Below are 27032 nucleotides of genomic sequence, written 5' to 3' on the forward strand. Positions count from 1 at the left end.
GGAAAAGCTTAGATGGAAGAGTGAATGATATGGAATTGTTTGGGTTCTGGCGCTAACTTCCCCGCCAAGATTCTCACAGCCCTAACGCTGTACCTATGTACCTAGGCTTATCTGATTAGTCACATGACCTTCCCTTACTTCTCAGCCATTCTCTAGCCACAGTAATCAGCCATGTCTCACAACCTTGAATGCACACAGAACTTAGAACTTGGAAATGTCTTGAATTGTTGCAATTGAAAAATGCTCTTTAAACCTTCCATCTATACCCATAAGGAAATCCGAAACGCCATTCTATGAAATAACTCTATGATACAATCCACGTGGAAAAGGAAAACTACTTAAATTTACATCGTAAATGACCGACGGCGCTAGAAAATGCGGATCGATCCTTGTTGCCCTCGACCTGATATAAGACGTCATACCCTTTGAACTCCGAACACAGTTATCATACACCTATCAATACCAAGCGACCGGGGCTCTAAGCAGCTTCAGCGAGGTGACGGCTCTTCTCCGCAACGGTGGAGGCCAGCGCGGCTAGGGAGGGTGTTTGTAAGATATTGAAAATGGAAATGTCAGCAGCAGCCTGCAGGACCAACATATTGCGTAGCTCGACCGCGATAAGAGAGTCAACGCCGAAGTGGGCGGGCGGCTTGCTCAGATCAATCTCAGTTACTGGGGTCATGAATATATCAGCCAGCTTGGCGGCGATGGCGTTGCCAATGAGAACCGCTCCCTCTGCGCAGGACCCGGCGTCCCCGAGCTGCGCGGCGAGTGACATGCCGTGGTCGTCTCCATCGGACGGTCCCTGAGATGCCTTGCTGCGGTATCTCAGGGGTGAAAAACGGGCATCACGTCCGAGCTGCGAGCGACCGTCAACGTCCCATTGAGGGCCCGGGCCGGAGTTAAGACCGACGATGATCTGGGATCGGCCGCCGAGCGGGGTGGTGACAGCGGCCTTGAGGGCGCGGAGCACAATGTCTTCGTCGAGCATAGTGAAATCGCCATCCTTGCGCAAACGGTCGGCTACCTTGGCCGACTTTGCGACGTAGCCAATGTCCGAGATGGGTCCGAGGTCAATAGTCACGCCCGGCAGACCCCGGGCTTGACGCCATCGCGCCAAGGCGTCCTCGTAGGAACCACCGGCGGCGTAGTTGGTCTGCGACATTATACCCACAATACCTGATACAGATGACAGCGTCACGAAGAAGTCGAGTGAGCCCGGCTGCGAGAACGCATCGTGAAGGTTCCTGGTGCCGTCGAGCTTGGGCTGCAGGCCGGAGCGCCAGTCATCGAGCGTCATCTGCTCGAAGATAGCGTCACGCAACAGCATGGCACCCTGTATAACACCGCGCACCGGCGGCAGACCTTCATCTTCGCAAATACGGAGGGCCTTAGCTAGCCCGGTGGCCTGGGCGATGTCACAGCTGACCGGCTTTACCCGACAGCCGGTCGCGCGCAGCTCGCGTATGAAAAGAGCGCCATCAGTGTTCTGGTTCTTGTCAAGGTCCAGATCACCGGCGCCACGAGATAGTAAGATTAGGTTCTTGGCACCGTGATCCATTAGCCATTGAGCGAGCGACCGACCGATACCACCGACACCACCAACGATAAGGTATGATGCGTCAGGTCGTAATTGGAGACGAGGCGTGAGACCCTTTGGTCGTGGGACAACCCTGGCCCGTTCGTCAGGCTTGGTTGATAGTATAACTTTGCCCATTTGGGCACCCGTCTGTACGAATCGGAAGGCCGACTGGACATCTTGCATGGGGTAAACAGTGACGGGGTGGACTGGCTTCAGAGCCGCCTGGGCGAAGAGACGGGCGACCTCACTAAGTGCGTGGTGAACATTGGGTCCGCGGTGGCGTAAGAGCGTCAAGACATCCAACGACGTGAACGAGATGCCGCGGGAGAAGGACTCTAGCGCGACCAGGCTGTTGGCCTCGATCTCTCCCTTCCCGATTTCGATCAGATAGCCCAACGGTGCGATGGCGCTGAGACTTGCTTGTAGTAGTGGACCAGGTAGCGAGTTAAGCACGACGTCGACACCACGACCCCCTGTGGCGGCTAGGACGGCTGGAGCGAATGAGGCGTCACGGCTACTGAAGATGTGCTCAGCAGGAATGCCATGTTCGCGCTGGAGGAGGTCTCGCTTCTCTTGAGACCCGGCTGTGGCGTAGATCTTGGTCACTCCCAAATGTTTCGCCAGCATGATGGCCGCCTGTCCAAAACCTCCAGCTGCGGCGTGAATGAGAACTGACTGCCCAGGTACGATGCGAGCGGCGTCGACAAGTCCAGTATATGCCACGGTGAAGGCTAGGGGAAGTGAAGCGGCAGTCTCAAAGTCCATGCCACTGGGTATCTGAACAACACCGTGCCACGGGACACGGGCGTGGCTGGCAAAAGAAGCGCCCGGTAAGAGCGCCATGACACGGTCGCCGACATTGTAGCCCTGAGCCTGAGCATCAGCACCGACGCGCGTAATGATACCTGAGCATTCAAGGCCCATGGATCGATCCTTGAGTTGGGCCATCGCTGCCGAAACGTCGCGCGAGCTAAGTCCGTACGCCCGCGGTGTGATCTCAATTAGCTCAGGCGACAATACTTCATGGTTCCAATAGTTTTCATCGTCGTCGATGAAGGCTAAGGTGTCTAGGTATCCCGGGAGTACCGCCTCTAGACGCAGTGGTCGATTCTCTTGGAATAGAGGCTCTAGGGGAATGCTAGTAATGGCATCAATGCCTCCCTTCTCATCCTGGACCCCTTGCAGTACTTCACTCCAGCTCGGCACAAGCGAGCCAACAACCGCGTTGTCGCATTGCTCATCTTTATAAAGGCGGGGGATAAGTAGAACGCCCTCGCGCTCGACGTACTCGAAATCGGCCGGGCCATCGGTGTCGGCTCGCCCGAATCCCTCCTCGAGCACCCGCACGATAGATGACACGACTTTCTCCCCGCTTTGGGACCACTTCTCCGCAGTATGAGCGGGGTCAAGATCTAGGGAGAGGTAGCGACGGCCGATGTACTCGTTGCGCAGCACGCGTAGGAAGCCCTGGCTAACAGCTTGCTCGGGCGCCTCGCTGTCTACGGCACCACCAGTCGTGATCCAGAGTAGACCGCTGCACTGTGTGACCATAGCACGGAGTCCTTCTATGCGCGACTCATCGAGGTTTGCTAGCATGGGCTCGTCGATCTCGCCCATGAAAATACAGATCTTGTTCTTGTAGGCGTCTAAGCTACTCACTTCGAGCGTTAGGTGCGCGGGAGTGCTTGTACCGGTCAGAGATTGGATGCGACTGGAAAGTAGATCGACAAAGCTTGAAGGTGGGGGCACCTTGCTGCTAGTCACCACGGCGAAGCTTTCTTGGTTAGCGCGGCTAAGGTCGGGTTTCTGGTCTTCAGCGAGTGGGACCGTGGACATGAAAATGCTGCTGGTATGCATGATGTCGTTTTGCGAGTCATGGATCTCGAGATCGATGCCACTGAACCCGGCATCCCGAAGTATTCCATCCCAGGAGGACGCTGTGAGGGTCGGGTTTGTTTGGACGGGCTCCTCTTCTTGCAACTGGCTTGTCAGTAGTCCGGATACGAAACCGACATCTACCTGGTCCTTGGTCGTCTCCACGAACAGTAACGTTCCGCCTGGCTTTAGCAAGCTGTACACATTGGCTACGGCACTGGTCACATCCTTAGCCGCGTGTAGAGCATGGGAGGCTACGATGATATCGTAACTTCCTAGGGTGAACTTCTGCTTGGAGGGACTCTGCTCGATGTCGAATTCGTCGAACTCGAGCAGATCAGTCCAGTCAGCAAGATGAGTACGGGATTCCTCTAATGCATCTGGAGATGACTTGGTGATGTGCCAGCTGCCCACCAGGGGTGTCTTGGGCGTGCCAAGTGCCGCCAATATGCGACGTGTGGCGTGGGGTCCGATTCCGCCGCCGATCTGGAGAACGCGGGCAGCCGGGTTCTTATGTACGACTTTGCGCAACAGCTTGGAGAGCTTCTCAAGTGCTAGTGACCGACGTATCGAGTTGGCGTTGTACTTATGCAGTAGATCGATGATTTCCGGGGTGGGCTCACCGCGTAGGATGGGCGCGAGGACGGCACCGAGGCGGCATATCAGCTCACCATCGACGCTCTGCGAGGCCGTAGCGGCTATGTATTCTTGACGTTTCTTAGGACTCTCTAGTGCCCCTTCTTTGATCTCTTCCTGGACCAGTTCACGCAGCCATTCGTAGTACTTTGCGAGATTTGGCTGTTTCTGTAGTTTGGCTACATCTTCTGGGGTGAGCGTGTGCAGCGCATCCCGAGCAAAGAGAACGCACACTCGGTGCAGGTTCTTGGCGACATCCGCATCAGCCTCGGACTCGGCGGAAGCGGAAATTAACTGCTTCTTGACCTGTGCTATAGCCTGCGGTTGTTGAAGAGACAGATCAGGACCCCACTCGATCTTGCTGCACACCTCTTGCTCCCACTTGCTGGTGCCGGCGGCCGCGGCGGCGCCCTTGTTAGCCGCGTCTTGCCGCGCTGTGGCGCCACTACCGCGCCCCAAAGAGGCGCACTCGAGTCCCTGGATCTCTAGTACTGTGGCGTCCGTTTCACCGTCCACAACGGTGACGTCAACACTCCCACTTTGGGGGTCATCGTGCAGCAGCGATGTATCGCAGTGCAGCGTGCGACCGATCTCGTGGCTAATCTGGCTCGACACCCACATCGACGCGATAGAACGCGGTACCTTTGGATCTTCTTGCAAAGCTCCGACGCTCGGCAACGTAGAATAGAAGGCCACAACGACAGCATCGAGCGTGATCGGGTGCAGCAAGGTAGTCTTTGCCGCCACTTCCGGGTCCGTGTCAGTAGAAGCTTCGTGCCGGGTGGTGATGTCGCATATGGATCGCGGCTCACGCCCGTCTTGGATGATCTTGGTCGTATTCTGGAAAAGGGGGCCGTGGAAGACACCCCGTGCCCGGAGGTTAGCAAATAGTTCCTGTGGGTCCTTTTGGCGTGTGTAGATGGACAGCGGGCGCCGCTCTGCTGTCTCGAGGGCTACAGCTTCCCGCTCTGGTGCGACCATGCCCCGAGCGTGTAGCGTCCACCGATTATCTAGCGTGACTGATGATACTTCGAAGCGCCACCATCCGCGGGCACTAACTTCCCGCTCGGGGACGGGCCGGAGCGTAGTCCGGATCTCAACGCCGTCGGCATCTTCGGGGACTACCAGGGCGAAAAGGAAGTTGACGTCACGCAGGCGGAATCCCGAAACATTATCGAGCTTGCCTTTCTTAGCAGCATCTGCCTTCTCTAATTGTCTCGCGGCTTCGATTGCCAGGCAGATGTAGCCGGCGCCCGGGTATACGATACTGCCCTGCACCATATGGTCGCGGATCCAGGGGGTTTCGGCAAGGCGTAATACACGGCGCCACACGGATACACCGGGGTCATTGCCGGGAATGGGCATACCGAGTAGCTCGTGTGGTGGCTCACTGCGCTCCCGGATGGCCCGGTTGACTCTTGCCTCTTGCCAATGGCGCATGGTGTGGTTCCAGGGGTACGACGGCAAATTTGTCAAGACGCGGGGACCCTCGTCGTCATATGTGGACACGGGGAAGTTAATCTCGCTCATGGCGAGGGGATGTCCTTCGCGGAAGAGGTTGATGGCGGCCGATCGCATACTGTCGCCTGCATGCTCGTCACGTACCAACGTGCCCCAGTATGGCAGCTCGATGCCCTCGAACTCGGGTAGCGATAAGATTTCGCGGATTGGCCCGCCCAATGCCGTATGAGGGCCAACCTCAAGCAATACATCAACACTTCTACCTGTTGGATCGTCTAGATCGCCAAGCACCATGTCTATGAAGGCGTCTACGAACTCTACCGGCTGCACCAGACTGCCGACCCAATGGTCGGGACTAGCGATTTGCTTGATGTCGGTGACACGTCCACCAGTGACTGCGGACGAAAAGATCACCGTGGATTCCTTTTTCTCGGTTTCCTGTAGATTTCGCTTGCCGTGTTGTGCTACGTCACGCGCCATCTCGATCCGAAGGCGTTCACGATAAGTATCCGCGAAAGGATCCATGTGGTGTGAGTGATAGGCTTGCTGGACTTTGAGACGACGCGCGAAGACGCCATCTTGCTTGCATAATTCCTCAAGCTCTTGGACGGCAGGTGCGTCGCCGGAAATAGTGACGCTCTGAGGGCTATTGACGCATGCGACGACAGCTTTGCCGTTCTCCTTCTTCAGCCTGTTGAGGTAGGTCTGCACTTCCTCAACACCCAAACCGACAGCCGCCATGGACCCCTTTGCGGCACCGGCTGGCCGTAGAGTCTCGTCTGCTGCAAGCACGGCGCGGTAGTAAGCCGTTGCCATAGCCTGGCGATGTGTAAGAGCACCCATGGCGAAGGCAGCCGAGATTTCTCCGGATGAGTGGCTTGTGACAGCCGTGGGCGTGATACCCCACGATTCGAGCAGGCTTACTAAGGCGATCTGCAGCGCCACACACACCGGGATACTGATTTCGGTGGCGTGGACTCTTGTTGTCTTGGGGTCACGCTGTAACTCCTCAAGTAACGACCAGTCAGCTCCGAGGGCACGTAGATGTGCCTCGGCCGCCTCTATCGATCGGCGAAAGACCGGGTACGATGTTAGGAGCTCACGACCCATGGCATACCACTGCGCACCCTGGCCCGTGAAAACCATACCAATACGCGGACGGTCTGAGGGTCGGCGGCTAGGCTTGAAGCGAGACGTGTCAAGGAGTTGGATGGCGGCATCGAGCGCGCTTTCGCCATCCTTCTCGAGACACACTTGGTGCGCTGAAACCCACTGGAAGAGTGTTCGGCGTTCCCCTAATGTGTAGCTGAGGTTTCGGAGTAATTCTTCGGAGGCCTTATAACTAAGCGATCTGTGCTTTTCTAGATACGCCTTGAGGTCCGAGACTGCTTGCTGACAGCCTCGTTCATCGCGCGCGCTGAGGATTAGCACTTTGCTGTTGTCGGCTGTGTTTGTGTGGTTGTTACCGTTGGTGTAACCATTGCCATTGCCGTTGGTGGGAACGACATCTAGACCTGGTGTGGAGGTCCATGGATCGGCGCTCTCTAAGATGACATGAGCGTTCGACCCGCCGTAGCCGAAGTTGTTGACGGATAAGCGGCGAGGGCCATCGACTAGGCTTTCGGGCCACGGCTCCATCGCCGTCGCCACTTTGAGCCGCCACTCCTTAAGCTTGAGTTTCGGGTTGGGTGTCTCGTAATTCACGGAGGGCGGGATCAACCCCTTTTCGAGGCACAAAACACCCTTGACCATTGCGGCGAGACCCGAAGCGGCTTCGGTATGGCCGATGTTCGTTTTGACGGAGCCGATACGCAAGTAATTTGCCTCGTTGTCGCGGCCCTCGCCTCCGCTGAAAATGGCTGCCATGGCTCCCGCCTCAATCGGATCGCCGGCCGGAGTCCCTGTGCCGTGGGCTTCAAAGTACTGAGTACCGCGAGGATCAAGACCGGCACGGCGGTAGCATTCGCGCATAAGCTCCACCTGGGCGGAACCTGACGGCGTCGTGATGGTGTCTGTCTTACCATCCTGGTTCAAGGCCGTCTCACGGATCACGGCCCGGATGGGGTCGTTGTCGGCTAGCGCATCAGACAAACGCTTTATGACTAGGGCGGCCACGCCTTCGCCACGACCGTACCCGTTGGCGCGCGAATCGAATGCGTACGACCTACCGTCGGGCGACAGCATACCTAATGATCCGATCGCCTTGAATGTGTCCGGGTTCAGCATCACGTTGGCCCCAGTCACAATAGACATGTCTGCCTCGCGATTACGCAAGGTCTGTATCGCCTGGTGCAAGGCTACTAATGTCGTCGAACATCCCGTTTCCAGAGTCATACTAGCTCCACGGAAGTCAAAAAAGTGCGAGATGCGGTTGGACGACATAGGGCTCCAGGTTCCCACTACGTTAAACCGCGGCAGTCTATCTTCGTCTCGTATTATTCCTTCTTGGTAGTCATGCGTGAAGACACCGGCGAATACGGACGTCTGGGATCCCATCACCTGAGAGAGAGGCAGGCCCGCTACGATTCGAGTTAGTTGAATTCAGAGCAATTGGGAGGAATGAGGCAGTAGGAAGTAACCTACCGTTTTCAAGCGCCTCGTAGGTAGACTCGAGCTGAAGCCGAAACTGCGGATCGATGGCCTGCGCCATCTCTGCTGAGTAGTTGAAGAAGGCCGCATCGAAAGCGGCTACGTCGTCGTCAAGGAAATGTCCACCCTTGACGTGTGTCTGAGCCGGTCATTAGTAAGTACTTTGGTATGAGGTATTCGGCGGGATATCACATACCGTGCTAGTTCTTTCGTGATTTTGATGATAGACTCCTTTCAGATCATACCGATCTATTGGGATCTCGCTCCACCCATCCTTCCCCGAGGCCATGAGGTCCCAGAGCTTCTCCGGGTCGCTAACACCACCAGAGAACTTGCAGCTCATGCCAATGATGGCAATGGGCTCGCTTGCCCACTCGCTGTTGTCCGTGTCCATTGCGTCGAGATAGTGTGGACCTGGTCAAGGTGGTCAAGGCTCTATGCCCCCCACGGTGATGGTGAAATCTATATGGCAGAAGAAGCTGGTGGGCATTTGTTCTAATCAGTGGACTTTTTAGTCAAAGTAAGTTGCGTGCCTCAGGGGCTATATGTTACAAGTGTAACGGTAAAGAATAGTTGGTAGGTCAAGCTTTTCTTATTCAAACATTTATCATTCTCTATACGCAAGATATATGGTCTTGATCTTGTTAACTATCTACCTACATACAAATCGCCACGTAAAGGCGATTCCTTCTCAAAATCAATTCAACGATGCCGACTGTCGCCGGCATTGTCAGCGCCCCATTCCTAGACGAATCATCAATTTACCGTATTACCCACGATAAGTGGCTGGAAGCATAAGCCACAGGATCGCGATGCTGACTGTACTTTGGAAATAAAAGTATTACCACGCGGAAAAGTAATTCCGCGTGGGGAAAGTTATCCGGAATGAGTTCTAGTCGGCTCCCCACCAGGAGTCTCTTAAAAGCGGACGCATACGCAAAGTCACAGCGCCAATGGCGTATGGTATGATCCGTCGTCATCCGGGTAAAAATGCCAATATCTAGCCGGCTTATTCTGAGGCGCATGGGGCACAGCTGAGAGATGCCCAGCCGGAAGCTGAAGCGGACGTGCATGCGGCAGGTTCGGTGGTTTATCCTAAGCAAGAAGAGCATCTTTCGAATCCAATATCGTGGTTAGTTCGAATTCTCGTGGACCATGATGGACGAGCGGTTCCGTTTAGACATGTGGTTTTCGGCGGCCAGGCTGGATGAGGCGCCGCACAGCTGGAGGCACGGAGGCACCACATTCAATCACACAACCAACGCATCAGAATCCTGCCGTCTATATTTGGATATCGAAGCTTTTTGTATTGTCTTGGTTGAACCTATTTAATGAGGCTCATGCAGGCCTGTAGATCGTTCGAAGTCGTGTAACTCACCAGACCGATAAGGAAAACTCATTCATTCGTTTCCATTCGTTTGATTCAGTCGTTTTTGACCCGAATTGTATATAAAAACATATTTTCTCAACTTAGTTCATCATGGTGAGAGCAAAGATATTGTTTGGCACTCTCGTTTCTTGGGCCTCTCATGGTCTAAGTGCCTCGGTGGATTCGTCCTTCTCTGCAGCAGACACTATACAGCGAGATGTCGTTGTCGTTGGCGGTGGCTCGTCAGGCACACACGCGGCCATCAGACTCAGGGATGCTGGCAAGACCGTTGTCGTGGTTGAGAAGCAAGCACAACTAGGAGGCCACGTGAAGACATTCACAGCCTCGTCAGGGGTTCGCGTCAACTATGGCCCTTCCAACTTCCAGAACAACACCGCCGTCGTCGACTGGTTCTCCCGATTCAACATTCCCCTCGTGCAGTATCAGCAGCCGGGAGTAGGCGACAAGTATGCAGAATTCAGCACAGGCAAGGAGCTAGCGAATGGAACTCTCCCTAGCCCTGACTTCGGTGCATACCTCCAAGTTCTTGCCAAGTTCCCATACCTTGAAGACTTCTCGCAGCTACCCGATCCGATCCCGGAAGACTTGCTGCTGCCATTTGGCCAGTTCGTCGAAAAGTACAATCTCCAGAGTGTCGCGTTTACCATCGCTCAGTTTGCCACTTCAAACGGCAACATCTTCGAGCAACCAGCACTGTACATTTTGAAGGTAGCCGACGCTCCATACATCCAAGCCACGATCAGTGGTGGAGCACTAGCCCCAGCGACATATGACGCGCAATCAGTCTTCCTAAAGGCCCAAGAGTATCTTGGATCCGATGCCTTGGTTAGCTCTACTGTCTCCAGCGCAACACGATCAAATACCAGCGTCAGCGTCGTCGTCAACACCCCCAACGGCAAAAAACTCATCAAGGCGAAGAAGCTACTTGTTACAATGCCCCCAACGACCAGCAATCTGAAACCATTGGGTCTTGACTCGCGTGAATCAGGAATATTCTCCAAATTCCAGAACAAAGCGTTCTACACCGTCCTACTCAACCAAACCGGTCTAGCCGAGGGTTTCCGCTACTACAACGCCAAAGCCGCCGCAGGCAGCACATACCACGTCCCTTCTCTGCCAGTCCTACAGTTCATCTGGGCAACCAAGGACGTGGACACATACTGGGCGTGGTACAGCGCAGCCAGCGAACTGCCCGACGCAACCGTCAAGGCGAATATCATCAAGGATTTCAAGACACTAGCCCCGGGATCGGACCCCCAGATCGTGGTCTTTTCCAACGCCGGCCCGTCAGGCCTCGGCGTCTCAGCGGACGAGATCAGGAACGGGTTTTATAAGAACTTGCTTGCGCTGCAGGGGTACAGGAACACGTGGTATACCGGCTACGCTTGGGTTTCGGACCACTCGGCTGGGCTGTGGAATCATACTGATGCGGAGTTGGTTCCTAGGATGCTTCAGTAGTTGGTTGCGGACGTGGAAGAGAGTTGGGTTGGGCGCATCCCGTTTTGATTTTTTAGCATTTTCGATTCTTGTGGGATGATGGGCCTGAGTTTAATAGTCATTTATATTTAGTTGGTGACTTCGATATAGAGAAATGTTTAACGATTAAATGGCCTGGTTACCTACCTAGATATGTGGCATCCTGTGTGTTCATTTTACCTTATTTACTGATGTATTTTGTCCTCTGGCTCTTAAGGAACCTACATGGTCGCGGTCTTGTAGCTTCCGCCTGAGCGGGTCGGGTTCATGGTTGCACATGACGTCATAGACAAAATTGACAGGTGCAGATGTGTTGACTGCATCTATACCTAACCCAAGCCTTCCTGGCAGGCAGAAGCCCGATCCTTCCGGAACATCCTCAAGTAGATCACGTATCAAAGAGTTATTACGAAGAGTGAAGTAAAGGTGATTTATTTTTGAGTCTATCGGAATGGGGAGTGTCGATCATTCAGTTTTTATTTTACACTTGACAAACAATCCACCAGGGAAACTATCTAGCTGGACCAGACAGCCTTGTGCTCCTCGGCGAACTTCTCGAAGCTTTGCGGAGGGTGTCCTGTCACCCTTTGGACGACATCGCCTGTTCCCTTCTCGAAGTCTTGCGAGGCTAAGACTTCTAGGCGAGTTAGGAATCGGGCAAAGTAGTCCGATAGACCGGCATGGACTAGACCATCAATCCGGCCAGTCTCATCCTGCTTCACGTGCTCAATCTTGCGCCCAAGAACCTTAGAAAGAGTCTCGGCAATCTGTGAATTAATTTCGTGTTAGTGTTGAGCTATGCCACTTTCTATGAGGGGTGGTCTTACCTGATCGTAAGTCAAGTTCTCAGGGCCGAGTATCCTGAGGTCACAGTTGTAGGACTTCTCGTCCGTTAGGGCGTGATAGGCCACCTCGGAAATGTCAGCCGCGCTGATGAAGGGAATCTTTCCATCTTGAGCGGCAGTGAAGATCTTGTTCAGCTTTCCGATGGTAAATGCAAGGCCCTCTTCAATTAGGTTCTCTATATAATCGGTTGTGTTAGCGGCTCAAGAATATCCATGAATTTATAAATGCCACATACCCATGAACCAAGATGGGCGAAGCACAGCGTAGTCAACATTGGACTTGATCAGATGCTCCCAAACCCTGCCCATTCCATCCTTGCCAATTGTGGCTGAGGTGCCAGCGCATAGAACGAAACGGTCGACTCCTTGCTTCTTGGCAAGATCTATGAACTTGTTCATGGGCACCCAAGGCTCGCTGATTCGAGGCTCCATCATGTAGACGGCCTTGATCGGTGTGCTCTCGAATGGCTTCAACCAAGTTGACTCATCGCTCATGTCAAATTTGACTGTGGGATGAGCATTTGACCCAGCACCAGGCCCCTGACGCGAGCCTAAGAGATAGGGCCTCTTGTCAGCGGCAAGCAATGCCGCGACGCGAGGAGCTGTCTTGCCGCTACCGCCGGTGAGAAGAATAGACATGTTGGATAAGGAGGATCTTGATCTTGCTAAGTGAGAAATTGACATTTACGAGAAGAATTTGTATTTGTGCGGAGGGTGCGGAGGGCTGAGGAAAAAGCAAGAGGGAGTAGGACAATATAAGCAGCAATATAAGAAGCAAGCGTCGGTAGTTGGTAGTTTAGTTGGTAGTTTACTGCTTACCAACTGCATATAATAGCATATTCCTACGCTCTCAATCGCACAAACATTGCCGCGTTCTCGGAAGCCGAGCAGGCCGTCATCGTAACCGTTGTATTGAAGTTCCGGGCGGAGATAAGGTCATACACAAAGGATCGCCTCGGATTTCCTCCGGCTGACCAAGCCAACAGAGACACCGTTGTGTAACTCTGTCGTGTAACGAGACAGGTCAGCTTGCGTTAGATCGAGGGGGTGAGAGTGAGATCCTAAAATAGCTAGCACCTAGATCCTTCTCTTCTTCAATGTACCTAAGTAACTCACATTCAGCTGAAAGACGGACCTTCCAAAAAGAGCGGAAAGTCAGTCAACGCAATATCAAAATCCTTAAAACCCAAGCCGTGACAATGAAATCCATACCTACCTACCTAGCCAATCATCCCTTCAAGCGCTATTTCCGCGTCAAAATGAAAGTGGGTCTATGCACCCAATCAGATCTTTGTATTGTCTCAAAAATTGCCTATTGTAGGGAATATGTTTTTTCGCATCTACCAATCGCCGGAATGGCGTTTGAGGGGATAAACACATTAGGTAAGACACTCCCGGCACCTAATAGTACCGGCGTTACACAATTACGTACACATCGCATCTATGCGTGTCCGGAGGATGATGAACCGGCGAGCTTTAACGATGACAGTCTTCGGTGATCGTATATCAGGAATCATGGACAAGTGGATATATAAGAGATGCAATTGGCATCTATTCCCGGCCATTCCAAGGTCAGCAGTGACATCTACCTAAACACCTAAACAATAAGAACAATCATCCAATAAACACTTCCACCGTAACCATGACTGTCACACCCCTTCCCGCCAGACTCCCCGGCCCGCCTCTAAGCGACCGCGAGGCCGTCGCAGACATCTGCTACGCGTCATTCGCCTCGCTCGACCACGGCGACGAGCAGCTCCTGATGTCGGTCGTGACGCCGGACATCCACACCTTCATCGCGGGCAAGACATGCAACGGCGCCGAGGACCTCAAGGCCAAGGTATTCGACCACGTCGGCACCAAGCTCGACACCATCCACTACCTCACCAACATGCGCGTTAGCATCGACTCCCCCACTACCGCCCGCGTCACCTTCACCGCTCAGGCCGTCCACTGCCGCCCCGGAAAGGGCAGCGAGCCCGGCCCGAATAAGTACACTACCGGCGCGGTGTACGCTTGCTCTGCGGTTAAGGTCGAGGGCCTTTGGCGGCTCAGGGAGATGGAGTCGAATCATCTTTGGGCCGAGGGCGATCGCTCGGTTATGAAGGGTGTTTAGGTAAAGAGCTGTATAGGTTCTTGCTACAGCTAAATAGACATCGTGTATTTGGATTTGGGTTGGGATTCACGCTCTCGGCGAATATTGACTATGGGATTGGGGTCATGGGTTATGTGTTACTACTTGGATTTATGTACTTCATCTAAACCTTGCTTGGGTTTATAGGTACAGAATATGAAGTACTTCGCTCCTTGAAACATGCTGTGTTTTTGGTGGTGATGTATTTAAACAACATTGCTGTAAAAAGGCTGCGTTCTTGTGAATTATCTTCTATGAATTGTATGATAGGAATAAGGATGATACTAGTTAGGTAGTATTAGTATGAGAAGATCCACGGGGTTACACTTGAATTGGTCTGACAGACTTAGGTAAGTTGAAATTCGACTTGGAACTTTGAAGAGTTACATAATTGAAAAATGGCGTGACTAGAATAGTTATGTAGACGGCGGACTATAAGGACAAATCTGCCAACCTGCCAATTCAATTAATGTATTGAAAAGTATACTGTATAAATATAGTATATGACGAATATATACTGTGTTTTGTAATTTAAGGATTGAAAGGTTTATAAATTATAATACGTATAAGTAAATATTTATTAAATAAATATAATAAGTTTTTTTATTTTTATAAAAATATTAAGAAAATAAATATTTATTTAATAATGTTATAATAATTATTAATTAAATTAAATTTTATTATATTTAAATATTTAATAAATAAATAAATATATAATTGTTATTTATTATAATATTAAAAGTTATAATAATAAAAATAAGTTAATTTAATTATTTTATTATATTATTTAAATTTTTAATTATATTAAAATAAATGAAAATTTTTATATTTAAACGTAAAAAAAAAATAACTTAATATATTATTAATTTAAATTTTAAGTTATTATTAATTTAATAATTAGTTAAATAATTTTTCGAAAATAAATAAATAAATAAAAAATATATTAAATATAAAAGTAAAAAATTTTAATAATAACTTTTTAATAATAAAAAAAATAATTTTATAATTAATAAATAAAGTATTAATTGTTTAATGTTTTTTTTAAAAAATAAAACTTTATTTAATAAGGTTTTTTTAAATTTAGTTTTAATATTTTTTTTTATTAATGTAATTTTTATTTATTTTTATTTTTATTTTTTATAATTATATTTTTATTTTTAATTTAATTTTTTAATAATTATAATTCCTTATTTTATTTCGTGTTTATTTAAATAATGAATAATTGTTTGTGTATTTTTAATTTTTTTATTATTTGTTTTATGTAAATAATGGTATAATTTTAATTTATTTTGGTTTAAAATATTTATATATTTTTATATATTATTAAGAATTTTTTAAACGTTATTAAATATAATTTAAATATGTTTTTAATAAAAAATATGGTTTTTTTTTATTTTTATAATTTAAAATAATAATTAAAAAATTAAATCGCGGTATATTTTTAATGTTAATAAAAATTTGTTAAATAAAATTGATATTATTGTTTATAATGTTATTATTATTATTATTATTATAATATGAAAAAAACGTATTTAAATTAAAATATATAAAATTTAAAGAATAATTATTATAATTAATTAAATCTTTTTTAAATTTAAAATATACGAAGTAATATATATAATTTTATATTAAATTAAAAAACGTTATTTTTAATTAATTATATCCGATTAATTTTTAAAGTTAAATTTATATAAAAAAAATTATAATTTAATATATTATTATATTTAAATAAGTTTTAATTTTTCCACTTTATATTATTTATAATTAAAAATATTAATATTTTATAAAAAACGTAATTAAATAATATAATTTATATTAAGTTTTATTAAAACTTAATAATATTATGTAATAACGTATTATTAAAAAAAATATTTTAAATGTATTATATAAAGTTATAAATAAACGAGTTTATAAAAATTAATATATTTATATAATTTTAATATTTAAAATATTAATTAATATAATATTAATATTATAAAAGATTTTTAAAAATGAAATGTTTATTTATATAATGTTTATTATTTTTTAAAATAATTAAAATGATATATTAAATTTATTTATTTATATAATATTTTATTATTTATTAATAAGTTTTTTATAATATTTAAGCTTTAATAATTTTAATTATTTATAAATATTATATTTAAAAGTTAACGATTTTTTATTGATTTAAGAATTTAAAATATTACGATTTTTATGTAATTTATTATTTTAATCTTTTTTTATGTTTATTAATTAAATGATTTTATTTTTTTAACGTGTTATTAAATTGTTTTTTTTATTTTTAAAATTAATAATATTAATAAAAAATTAATTAATTTTTTGTTTTTTAATATTTATTTTAAATTTTAACGAATAATTTTTATAAAAAATGTAAGAAAATTTCCGGTAAATATGTAATTATAATTATTATTATATTTTAAAACGGTAATTATAATGGTAAAATTTATATTAATAATTAAATTTTAATTATTTAAAAAAATTTTATTTTAAGTAATTAAACTTTATTATGATTTTAATAAAATAATATTTTAAAAAAATTAAAATTAACGAATAATTTTATTAAAAATGTTTTGCGTTTTATAAAAAACGAATAATATTTTTATATTAATGGTTTATATTATATTTATAAAAATAAATGAGTTTTTTTTATTAAATGTAACCGGTTTTTTTTATATAAATTTTTTAAATTTTTTTTATTTATATTATTTATTTTTAATTTTAAAGAAAAATTAAGTTATTTTTATTATAAATTAAAAGTATAAAAGTTTAAAAATTTATAATTTATAACGAGTAATTTATTAATAAAATTAATTTATTAATGTATTGTATAAATTATGAAACGTTTAATTAATATAAAATTTTTTTAAAAAATGTTAACGATAAATTAATAATAAAAATAATTTAATAAAACTTATAATTTTAAAATGTTTTAAAATAAAGTTTTTTAAATTTTATTATTATATTGTTTTAAAAATTAATAATAATAAATTAAATTAATTTAAAATTTTTTTTCGTAATATTTAATTTTTTATTAATGATAAAATAAGGTTAAAATTTATATATGAATATACCGGTTAATGTTATATAAATTAACTTTTTTTATCGTTTTTGAAGAATAAATTATTTAAATTTTCGACTTATTTTATAAATAAAAATGTAATAAAAGTTGAAATATAAAAAATATAAAAATTATGAAGATTTATTATAAGTTATATGTATAAAAGTATATTAATTTATTTTTTATATATAATTACGAAAGTTTTAAAAATATTATTTTTAATATAAAGCTTTAATTTATTTTAAGGATTTTTATTTTTTTTAAATAAGTTATTAATAATTATTTATTTATATTTGGTAATATTTATTAACGAAATAATAATATGGTATTTTTTTATTAATTAAAACTTTTTAATAAATTTAATGTAATAATTATATTTAAAAGTTTTTTATTAATTAATTTAAAATTAATTTATAATGTTAATATTAAATTAAATTTATAAAGTTAAATATTATTTTAAAAAAAAAATTAAAATGTTATTTTTTTTTAAATAATATTTATAAAAATAATTTTAATTAAGTAAGTTTAAATTTAATTTATATATTTTAAAGTATTTAATTATTACGAATATTATTTTTATTTCATATTTATAAATATAATATTCGTAAATGTATAAAGTAATTTTTAAAATTATTTTATTTTTTTTTTATTATATGTTAACTTGTTTATTATAATATTTTTAATATATTTCTTTTTAATAATGTATTATTTATTTAATATTTACGTGTAAATATTATTTATATAAGTTAAAATGTTATTATTTTATTTATTTAATTTATATTTATTTTATTTATTATTAGTAAAATTAATTTAAAATTATATATATTAAAAAAAATTAACTGGTTTATATTTTATTATAAAAAATATATCGAAATTATAATATGTAATAAGTTAAGTAATATATAATAAATTTGATAAAAAAAAAATAAATTATAAAATTAATAAATTAATAAATTTATTATGTTTTTTTTTATTTTTATATTTATTTTTAATGAAAAAATAATAAAAATAATAATAAAAAAAGTAAATTAAATGGTTTTATTTTAATAATCATAAATAAAAAATATTGTATAATAAATTAAAGTTATTTTTATAAATTTTTAATAATATATATTAATAATTTTTTTTATATACGTTTAAAAAATTTATAATAAATAATATTATTTTTATAATTAATTATATTATTTAAATAATATTTAAATAAGTAAGTAAATTATTTATAATACGAAATAAATTTATATAAACGATTAATATTATATATAAAAATATTTTATAAATATTAAAAAGCAAGGAAAATTCGATTTTTATTTTAAAATTATTAATTTAAATTTTATTATAAAAAAAATAAATTATTTCGTGTTACGTTCGTCCCGTTTTATAATTATATTAATATTATTATATAATTACTTATTGCGTGTTATTATATAACGAATAAAATTATTTATTATCGATTTAATTATATGGCGGTTTATATTTAATATAAAAACATATATTTTTAATTAAGTTCGGTTTAAATAAATTAATAAAAATAATTATATTATATTAATATATAAAATAAATATAAAAAATATATATAATAAAAAAAAAAATTATAATTAATTATAATATGAAAAAAAGTAAATTTAATTAAAAAATTTAATTTTTTACGAATAATAATTAAAATTAATTAAAAGGTTTTATTAATGGTTATAATTATAGTTAATACATTTTTATATATTTTATAATAATTTAAAACTTAATTTAATTAAATCGTAACGAAAGAAAAAAAAAAGATAAGTAAATTAAAAAAGTTCGCTGTATATATTAAAAAAAAAATTTAAAAAAAAAAAAAAAGGGATGGAAAAAAGTTAAAAAAAAAAGTATAATATTAAAAAACCGAAGTTATAAAATAATAATTTAAAAATTCTGAAAGTTTTAATTAAATAATATTATATTTGTATTACGTGAAAACTTTATATTTATAAATTAATATTAATAATTAATTTAAATAATAAAAAAAAATTAATAATTATTACTTTTTATTAAAGTTAATATATTATAAATTTAAATTAATTTTTAAGTTTTTAAAAATTAAATTTTTTAATTATAATTAAAAGAAAATAATTTATAAAAAAAAATCTTATATTTTTTTCGAAATAAATATAATTTTAATGTTAATTTATATATTTTTTAATAATAATTTTAATAATAAAGCTTTCGTAAAAATAAGTTAAATATTAATTTTATTAAAGTAAAAATTTGTTAATTTTTTGAAATAAAGTTATTATATATTTTTATTATTAATTATTTAAATGAAAAATAATTAAAAATTAATATATTAAAATAATCTTTAAAATGTAAATTAAAAAAATAAAAAATAATTTATTATAAAAAATTTAATTATAATTTAAAATTTGTAAATATTATATAAAATTATTTTTATAAAAAAAATTATTACGATAATTTAATTTTAATTTATTTATAATATTAATATAAAATAATAATTAATTATATTTTTTTTATTTAAATTTGAATGGAAAATAATATAAAAAAATGAATTAATAATTTATATTAATAATTACGTAATATAATAAAAATAAACTGATTTATTAATAATTATGAATAAATATTAAATATTTTCGAAAAGTTAAGGAAAAATAACGTTTGAAAATGTATTTGTAAATATATTTATATTTTTATTATAAAAAATGAATTATATAACGTATATTATTAATAATATTTCGAAGCTGTATAATAATGTTATAATAATAAATTAAATAATAAAAAATAAAAAAATAAAAAGTTTATAATTTTGAAATTAAATTATGTATAATTTATAAACGATTATATAAAGTTTTGTTTTATTAAATTTAAAATTTACATTTATATCGATGCGTATTTACGTAAAATCTTTTAATGTAACGTTAATAAATTTAATTTTTTTTTAATAAACGTATTAAATTAATATTTACTTTTTATTAAAATGTTAAAGTTTTAATTATAATTTACTTAAATAAATTATAAAATTAAAATGTTATTTATAATAATAACGTATTTTTAATTAATTATATATAATAAGCTTATTATAATCGTAAAAAACGCGAATAATATAAATTACGAACAAACATAAAATTATATATTTTAAAATTTTTATAAATAAAATATTAATAAATAAAATAAAAAAATTAAATAATAATAAAAATAATTCCTTCGAAAAGTTATACGTTATTAAATTATAAACAAATTAAAACTTATATTTTATAAATTTATATTAATATTATTAAATATATTTCGAATTTTTCGTTAATACGAATAAATTTAATAAAAACTTAATATTAAATTAAGTTATTTTATATGTTATATATAAAAATATTTTATAATAAAAAATTGTTGAATTTATTAAAAATTAAAATATTTATTAAATTTAATATTATTTAAATATAAATTATATTATTATCGGTTAAGTAAATAAAATGTAAAATAATTTCGAAAATATTAATATATTTGATTATAAATAAAATATTAAAAGTAATTTAAAATTAAAAAAATTAATAAAATAATTAAATGTTTTATTATATAAATATAATTTTGATAATTTTTTTATGTTAAAAACGTAACGTATTTACGATAAATAATTAATAAAATATTTGTTAAAATATATAAAAAATTAAAAATACCCATATATCGAAAATTATTTTAACTTAAAAACTCACTTTAAATAACATATAATTAATGGTAAAAAACCGCGGTTAATGTTTAATAAGTTTTTTTATAATAAACCGAAATAATATAAAAATTAATTAAATATTTATAAAAAATATATGAAAATAACTTAAAAAAAATATAATTTAAAAAACGTGAAATTAATAAATTTATTAATTAATTTAAAAAAAATATTCTTATTGTGTAATATTATTTTAATTAATTTAAATTAAGCTTTTTTTATTTATATTAATTTTTAATTAATTAAATCTTTTCCCGCAAAAATAAAAAACTTATAAAATAATTCGAAATAAATTAATACTTTTTTTTTTCTTATAATAATTAAAAAAAAAAAAAAACTTATTTTTATTTTTTTAAATTACGTGTTTAATATAATTAATAATTATAAAAGTTATTTATTTTTTAAGTAAATAATAATTTATAATCAATTTTAAAAAAATTATTATATTAAATTAAAAATAAAAAAAAATGATACTTAATATTTAAGTGGGTACTTAATTAAAAAAATATAATAAAGTAAAAAATATAACGAAAATAAATAGTTTTTTATAATTATATAAAATAAAATATAATTATATAATTAAAAAATAATTATTTAATTTATTTTAATTATATACGTAATTACTTATTTAAATACTTAATATTTATAATATATTTTATTTAATATAATATATATTATATTATTCTAACGTTAATTTTCTTATTATTATTTTATTATTTATTTTATATATTAAGTTTTTATTATAATTAAAATAATGTTATTAAAGTTTTTATTATCGTTCGTGTTTTTTTTAATTAAGATAACCCGGATAAAATTAATGTTTAAAATTAAAATATATTATTTTAAATATTTATAATTAACGTGTTTAATATTTTTTAACGCGTTAAATCCGGGTGGTTTATATTATTTATTAATATATTAAGCTTGTTATATTATTATAAATAATATTTAAGAAAATAATAAAAAATTTAAAAAAAACGATAAAATAATAAAGCTTTATTTATTAAAGTTATTTTTATTAAATAATTTATTATTACGAATTAAATTATTATTTATTAAGAAATATTATTTTTACGTTTTTAAATATATAAACGATTAAATTATATTTTTATTATTATAAAACGTTTTTACTTATATATTATATTAATTATATTAACTTAATAAACTCGCCGTTTTTTATTTTTTATAATTTCGATAATTAAAAATTTCCCGATAAATTATTATTACTTTAAAAATAATTAAAAATTAATATTAATTTATTTATTAATTAAAGTAATTTTTATTTTATATATAATTTAAACTTATAACCTTATTATATTATAATCGATTTAATATTGTTTAAAAAATATTATATTATATTTTTAAATATAAAATAATAATTAAAAAATAATAATATGCGTTAGTTTTTAAATATATAAAAAATTAAAATTACTTACGATACTTTTAATAATAAAATATTTATTCGAAAAAATATTCACTTTTTTTAAGATTAAAATTATTTTATTATATTATTTAAACTTAATTTAAGCTTTAATATTTTCGAGTATCGGTTAATTATATATATGTTTTATTTATTTAATAAATTTATCGATTTTAATATAAAGATTTTCACGTTATATTAAAATATATTATATTTATTTTTTCGTAAAGTTTTTATCGAGTTTTTTTTCGCTCGTTTTATTTAGTTTATTTTTACTAATTTCGTTATTATACTTTTTAACGACGATAATAATAAAAACGTATATTTTATTAATTTTAAAATATTTAATAAACGAGTTATTAAGTAATTATTTATATATAAAATATTATTATTATTTTTTAAAATAACCGGTATACGAAGAGTTTTTACGTTCGCTTAAATAAGTTAAAAAAAAATTTTTAACGAAATAATTTACGATAATATTATAAATTTATTATATTTATTTTAAATTAATTAAATAAAGTTAATATTTAATAAATATAAACTTAATAATTAATAAAACGATTATTTTTTAAACGATAAACGATTTTATAAACGGTTACGGTTATATTTTAACGATATTAACGATAAAATCGATAATACGAACGATAAAAATAAAAGTAAAAACGAAGGTAAAAGTGAAAATAAAAATAATAATAACGATATTACGGGCCGGTTTTTTTCGTTACTTTTAAATAAAAACGTAAAAAATAACGTATATATATATTACGATAATACGTACGACGATTAGTTTTTTTTTAAAACGAATTTATCGAATAAATTTTAACTTAATTATATATTTTAATACTTTTTACTTATATTAAATAACGTGCGTATTAAAAACGTATAAATAAATTTTAAGTTATATTAAATTAATTTAATATTAATTTTTTATAAAATATTTAATTCGAAATATTTAATAAATTAAAAATAATTTTTAAATAAATATATATTATAATAAATTTTCGAAATATTAAATTAATGTTATTTATTATAATTAATCGTTATTATTAAAAAAGCCGGGTTATAATATTAATGTTATATTTTAAAACGATAAAATAAATTAATAAAAAAATGTAATAATGTTATTATTTTTAAATAAATGTATATAATAAAGTAATAAATAAATAACTTTATAAATAAAATTACGTTCGAATTATTAAATTATATTATACGTTATATAATTTATTTTAATTTTATATTTTAATTATTTTTATATAATTTTAATTTTTCTTTTTATAATTTACGTATAACTTTTTCTTTATTTTTTTTTATATATATAAATAAAAATATTAATTTATATTATTATTAATTACCGGTTACGAAACGATGCGTTTAAAAAAAGAAAAATCGAAAAAAAGTTAAAATAATTATAAAATACGTAATTTAAACTTAAACTTAAAAAAATAGTTAATACGTTAAGAAATTTTTTATTTACTTACTTATTTTAAAGTTTAATTATTTAAGTAAAGTAAATATTTATTTAATTAAAAATTAAACGAATTTATTAAATTAAAAAATATATTTAATAAAAGGTTTTAAAAATTAAAACTAAAATAACGTTAAAAAAATTTAACGTTATTTTAAATAATTAAAACGTTTTTTAAGTTAATTTAATAAAAAAGTTTAAAAAATATTAATGTTTATTACTTATAAACGATAATTATAATATTTATTATTTTATTAAATTATTATAATTAATTAACTATTTTAATTAATAATTTATTTAAAATATATTTAATTAAAACGATTTTTTTTTAATATGTTTTAATTTTTTTAATTCTTTTAATATTAAAATAAATATATTTTAATTAATTATCGTTTAAATATTATGTTTTTTTTATATTTTAATTTTTTTAACATTAAAATAAATATATTTTAACCGGTATTTTTAACGTTTTAAATATTATTTTATTACATTTCGTAAGTTAATATTTTTTTTTTAAGATTTTTTATTATTTTTTTACGGAAAATATTATATAAATTAAAGTTAATTATACTAAATACGTAAAATACGTTTAACTTATTAAAAAGTTTAAAAATATTAATCGTATTAATATTATTATTATTTTTTAATACGTAACCTTCGAAAACGAAAATATATAATATTATAAAGTTTTAAATATTAATAAAAATATAAATATATTTACTTTTATTAACTTTTAAAATAACTATATAAACAAGTTTAAGATTTTTTTTAATATTTTTTTTTAATTTAATCGCTCGGTTAAAATCGTTAAATATTAAATAATATATTAACTTATTATTTAAATTTTTTTTATAAAAAATAAAAATATTCTTTAAAGAAATATTTCGATAAAAAATGTTAATTTAATAAAATTCGTATATCGTAATTAATACGACGTTTAATAATTAAAAGCGGTATTTAATATTTATTTCTTATTTCGTTATAAAAAAATATTATATATTATTATCGGTTTTTTTTATAATTAAAAAACATGTAATTAAAACGAATTAAAATTTAATTAATATATTATATAAATATTATATATTATTTATATACGTAATAAAGCTATTTTAAATCACTTTAAATATTTAAACTTTATTATATATTAAGTTAATTTTTTATTTTATATTATTACTTTTAAAAATTTTAAATTATTTAATAATTAACGGTTTATTAATTATTTTATATATAATAAAGTAAATATAATTTCTTAAGGTTTTTTTAACCGGAAAACCATAAATAATAATATCATTAACTTTTTAATAAATTAAAAAAAAAAAAGAATTTAACTTAAATATAAAATAATAATTAAATTAAATTTTACGAAAAAAATTATCGCGTTTTATAATATAATACTTTTTATTAAAATATTATAATTTTATTTTAAACTTTAAATATATTTTAAAAAACTTTATAAATAAACGCACCGTAATTAATTTTTTTTAAAAATATATCGTTTCATTTTATTTTAAAATAAAATTATTATTTTTAAATAAACCGTTCGTTATTTTTAAAAAATATATTAATGGGTTTTTTAACATAAACGCGTTAAATTTTATTTTTAAGTATATTTTTATCGATATATTTAACATATGTTTATTATTAAATTTTATTATAATAAAATTAACATTTACATAACTTAATATAAATATCTTTTATTTAAATTTTCACGTTATATTATTATTAATTAATAAGTAATTACCGGAAAAAACTTTATAATAATAATATAAAAAGTTTAAAATAAAAAAAAAGTTTTATTTTAAATAAAATATAATTAATTTTAAATGCGAATTTATAAATTTTATATTACGAGTTATATATTTAATAATTAAAGCATTTTTTAATTTTATAATTTTAAATATTATAATAAAATTAAAAAAAGTTTAAAATTTTATAATAAATAAATATAAATAGTTAAAAAAAAATGATTATAATTAAATTATAAAAATAAAATTTCCTTATAACGTAAACGGAAGTTTTATTATTAATTATAATTTTATTAATAACGTTATAATTATTAAAAAAATATTACGATATATAAATTTATTTTTTTTATATTTAAATAATTTTATTTTTATTATTTATAATATAATATATTTAAAATAATATTATTTATATTATATGGTTTTTATTAATTTACGCGTAGTATCGAAAAAAAACTTAACGCGGATTTAAACGCATTATTAATTATATTAAAATCTCATTTTATATTAATTTAATTTTAACCATTTTTAATTTTATTAATTTAACGTTTTAATTTTTATAATTAAGCTTAATTAAAAACGTTTAATTTGAATTATTTTCTATTTAATTTATAAATTTTTAAGTTTAAATATAATTATAAAAATTAAAGTTAAAAAAGGATTTTTACTTCGATCGATTCGAGTTTATTTTAACCCGTTTTAAATTTAATCGCATTTTATAACTTTCATTTTAAATTAAATTAAATGTAACTTATTTTATTCGAAAACGTTTTTTAAAAATAATTAAATAATTATAATTATTAAACTTTTAAAAGTGTTTTAATAACGAAATAATTAATTAAAGATTTAATATAACGAAAAAATATAAATCTTAAAATAAAATTTAAAAATTTAAATCGAAATATATAAACGTCCATTTATTTTATATAAAATAATATATACACTTTTCGCCGGCGTTTTTCCGGCCCCATATAACGCAATAACTAACAAAAAACATATAACGCAAACAATATTACTCTTTAAAAATAATGTTAATTATTTAATATAAAATTTAATTTTTTAACCGTATAATATCGTTAAATCCGAAAGTTAATTACGGTATTTTTTTTTTTTCATTTTATTTACATAATATTTTATATATACATATATATATGTTAAATGGTTTTTTATTTAACTTAAATAAAATAAAATATACCTTATTTTTCGATATTTTTTCGGTTTAATATTACGTAATTATTTTAAACCGTATAAAATAAAATATTCTAATATCGTATAATATTTTTTAACGATTTAATTTTTTAAGTAAACTTAAATTATAATAATTACTTATTAAAATTTAATAAGTAAATTATTATTAAATTTTTATTTTAACTTAAATAAAATATAATATAAAATAATTATTTATGTTATATAAATAAAAAATGTAATTAATAATTTAAATTTTTAATTCGAATTTTTATATTTTTAAACGTTTTAAATCTTATTCGGTTAATTATAAGTTATTAAAATATATAAATTTAATATTTACATTATATATAATATTATATATCGTATATTATATTTTTTCACTTAAATTTCCTTTTTATTAACTTATTATTAATATTTTTATTTTATTATTTACTTAATATTTATTATATTATATTATTAATA

The 27032-nt window shown here is 33.1% G+C and overlaps 4 protein-coding genes across 4 annotated transcripts; 2 read left to right on the plus strand and 2 right to left on the minus strand.

Annotated features, from left to right (window-relative positions):
• Positions 1-478: 478 nt before the first annotated feature.
• GGS22DRAFT_181354 (putative polyketide synthase) lies at positions 479-8537 on the minus strand (the record flags this gene model as incomplete). Its single annotated transcript, XM_047963858.1, has 17 exons — positions 479-760; positions 950-2257; positions 2288-2313; positions 2353-2552; positions 2598-2752; positions 2789-2914; positions 2945-3081; positions 3115-3171; positions 3208-3240; positions 3274-3374; positions 3417-3479; positions 3519-3562; positions 3596-3643; positions 3683-3685; positions 3716-8073; positions 8138-8282; positions 8340-8537. 17 exons carry the CDS (start codon positions 8535-8537, stop codon positions 479-481), a joined length of 7284 nt encoding a protein of 2427 aa, XP_047815787.1.
• A 902-nt stretch (positions 8538-9439) lies between these two features.
• Positions 9440-11151, plus strand: GGS22DRAFT_52895 (FAD/NAD(P)-binding domain-containing protein). The gene has a single exon (XM_047967341.1). It carries the CDS (start codon positions 9624-9626, stop codon positions 10989-10991), a length of 1368 nt encoding a protein of 455 aa, XP_047815788.1. The 5' UTR covers positions 9440-9623; the 3' UTR covers positions 10992-11151.
• Positions 11152-11524: 373 nt separating this feature from the next.
• On the minus strand, positions 11525-12493 carry GGS22DRAFT_191681 (NAD(P)-binding protein; the record flags this gene model as incomplete). The annotated part of the gene is made up of 3 exons (XM_047965154.1): positions 11525-11776; positions 11837-12030; positions 12091-12493. 3 exons carry the CDS (start codon positions 12491-12493, stop codon positions 11525-11527), a joined length of 849 nt encoding a protein of 282 aa, XP_047815789.1.
• Positions 12494-13051: 558 nt separating this feature from the next.
• Positions 13052-14393, plus strand: GGS22DRAFT_171213 (uncharacterized protein). Its single transcript, XM_047962557.1, has 2 exons — positions 13052-14272; positions 14335-14393. The coding sequence occupies exon 1, from the start codon at positions 13497-13499 to the stop codon at positions 13968-13970; it is 474 nt and encodes a 157-aa protein (XP_047815790.1). The 5' UTR covers positions 13052-13496; the 3' UTR covers positions 13971-14272; positions 14335-14393.
• The last annotated feature ends 12639 nt before the right edge of the window (positions 14394-27032 follow it).

This window comes from Annulohypoxylon maeteangense (genome assembly GCF_022496945.1).
Source record: "Annulohypoxylon maeteangense strain CBS 123835 unplaced genomic scaffold GGS22scaffold_17, whole genome shotgun sequence".
Lineage (NCBI taxonomy): Eukaryota > Fungi > Ascomycota > Sordariomycetes > Xylariales > Hypoxylaceae > Annulohypoxylon > Annulohypoxylon maeteangense.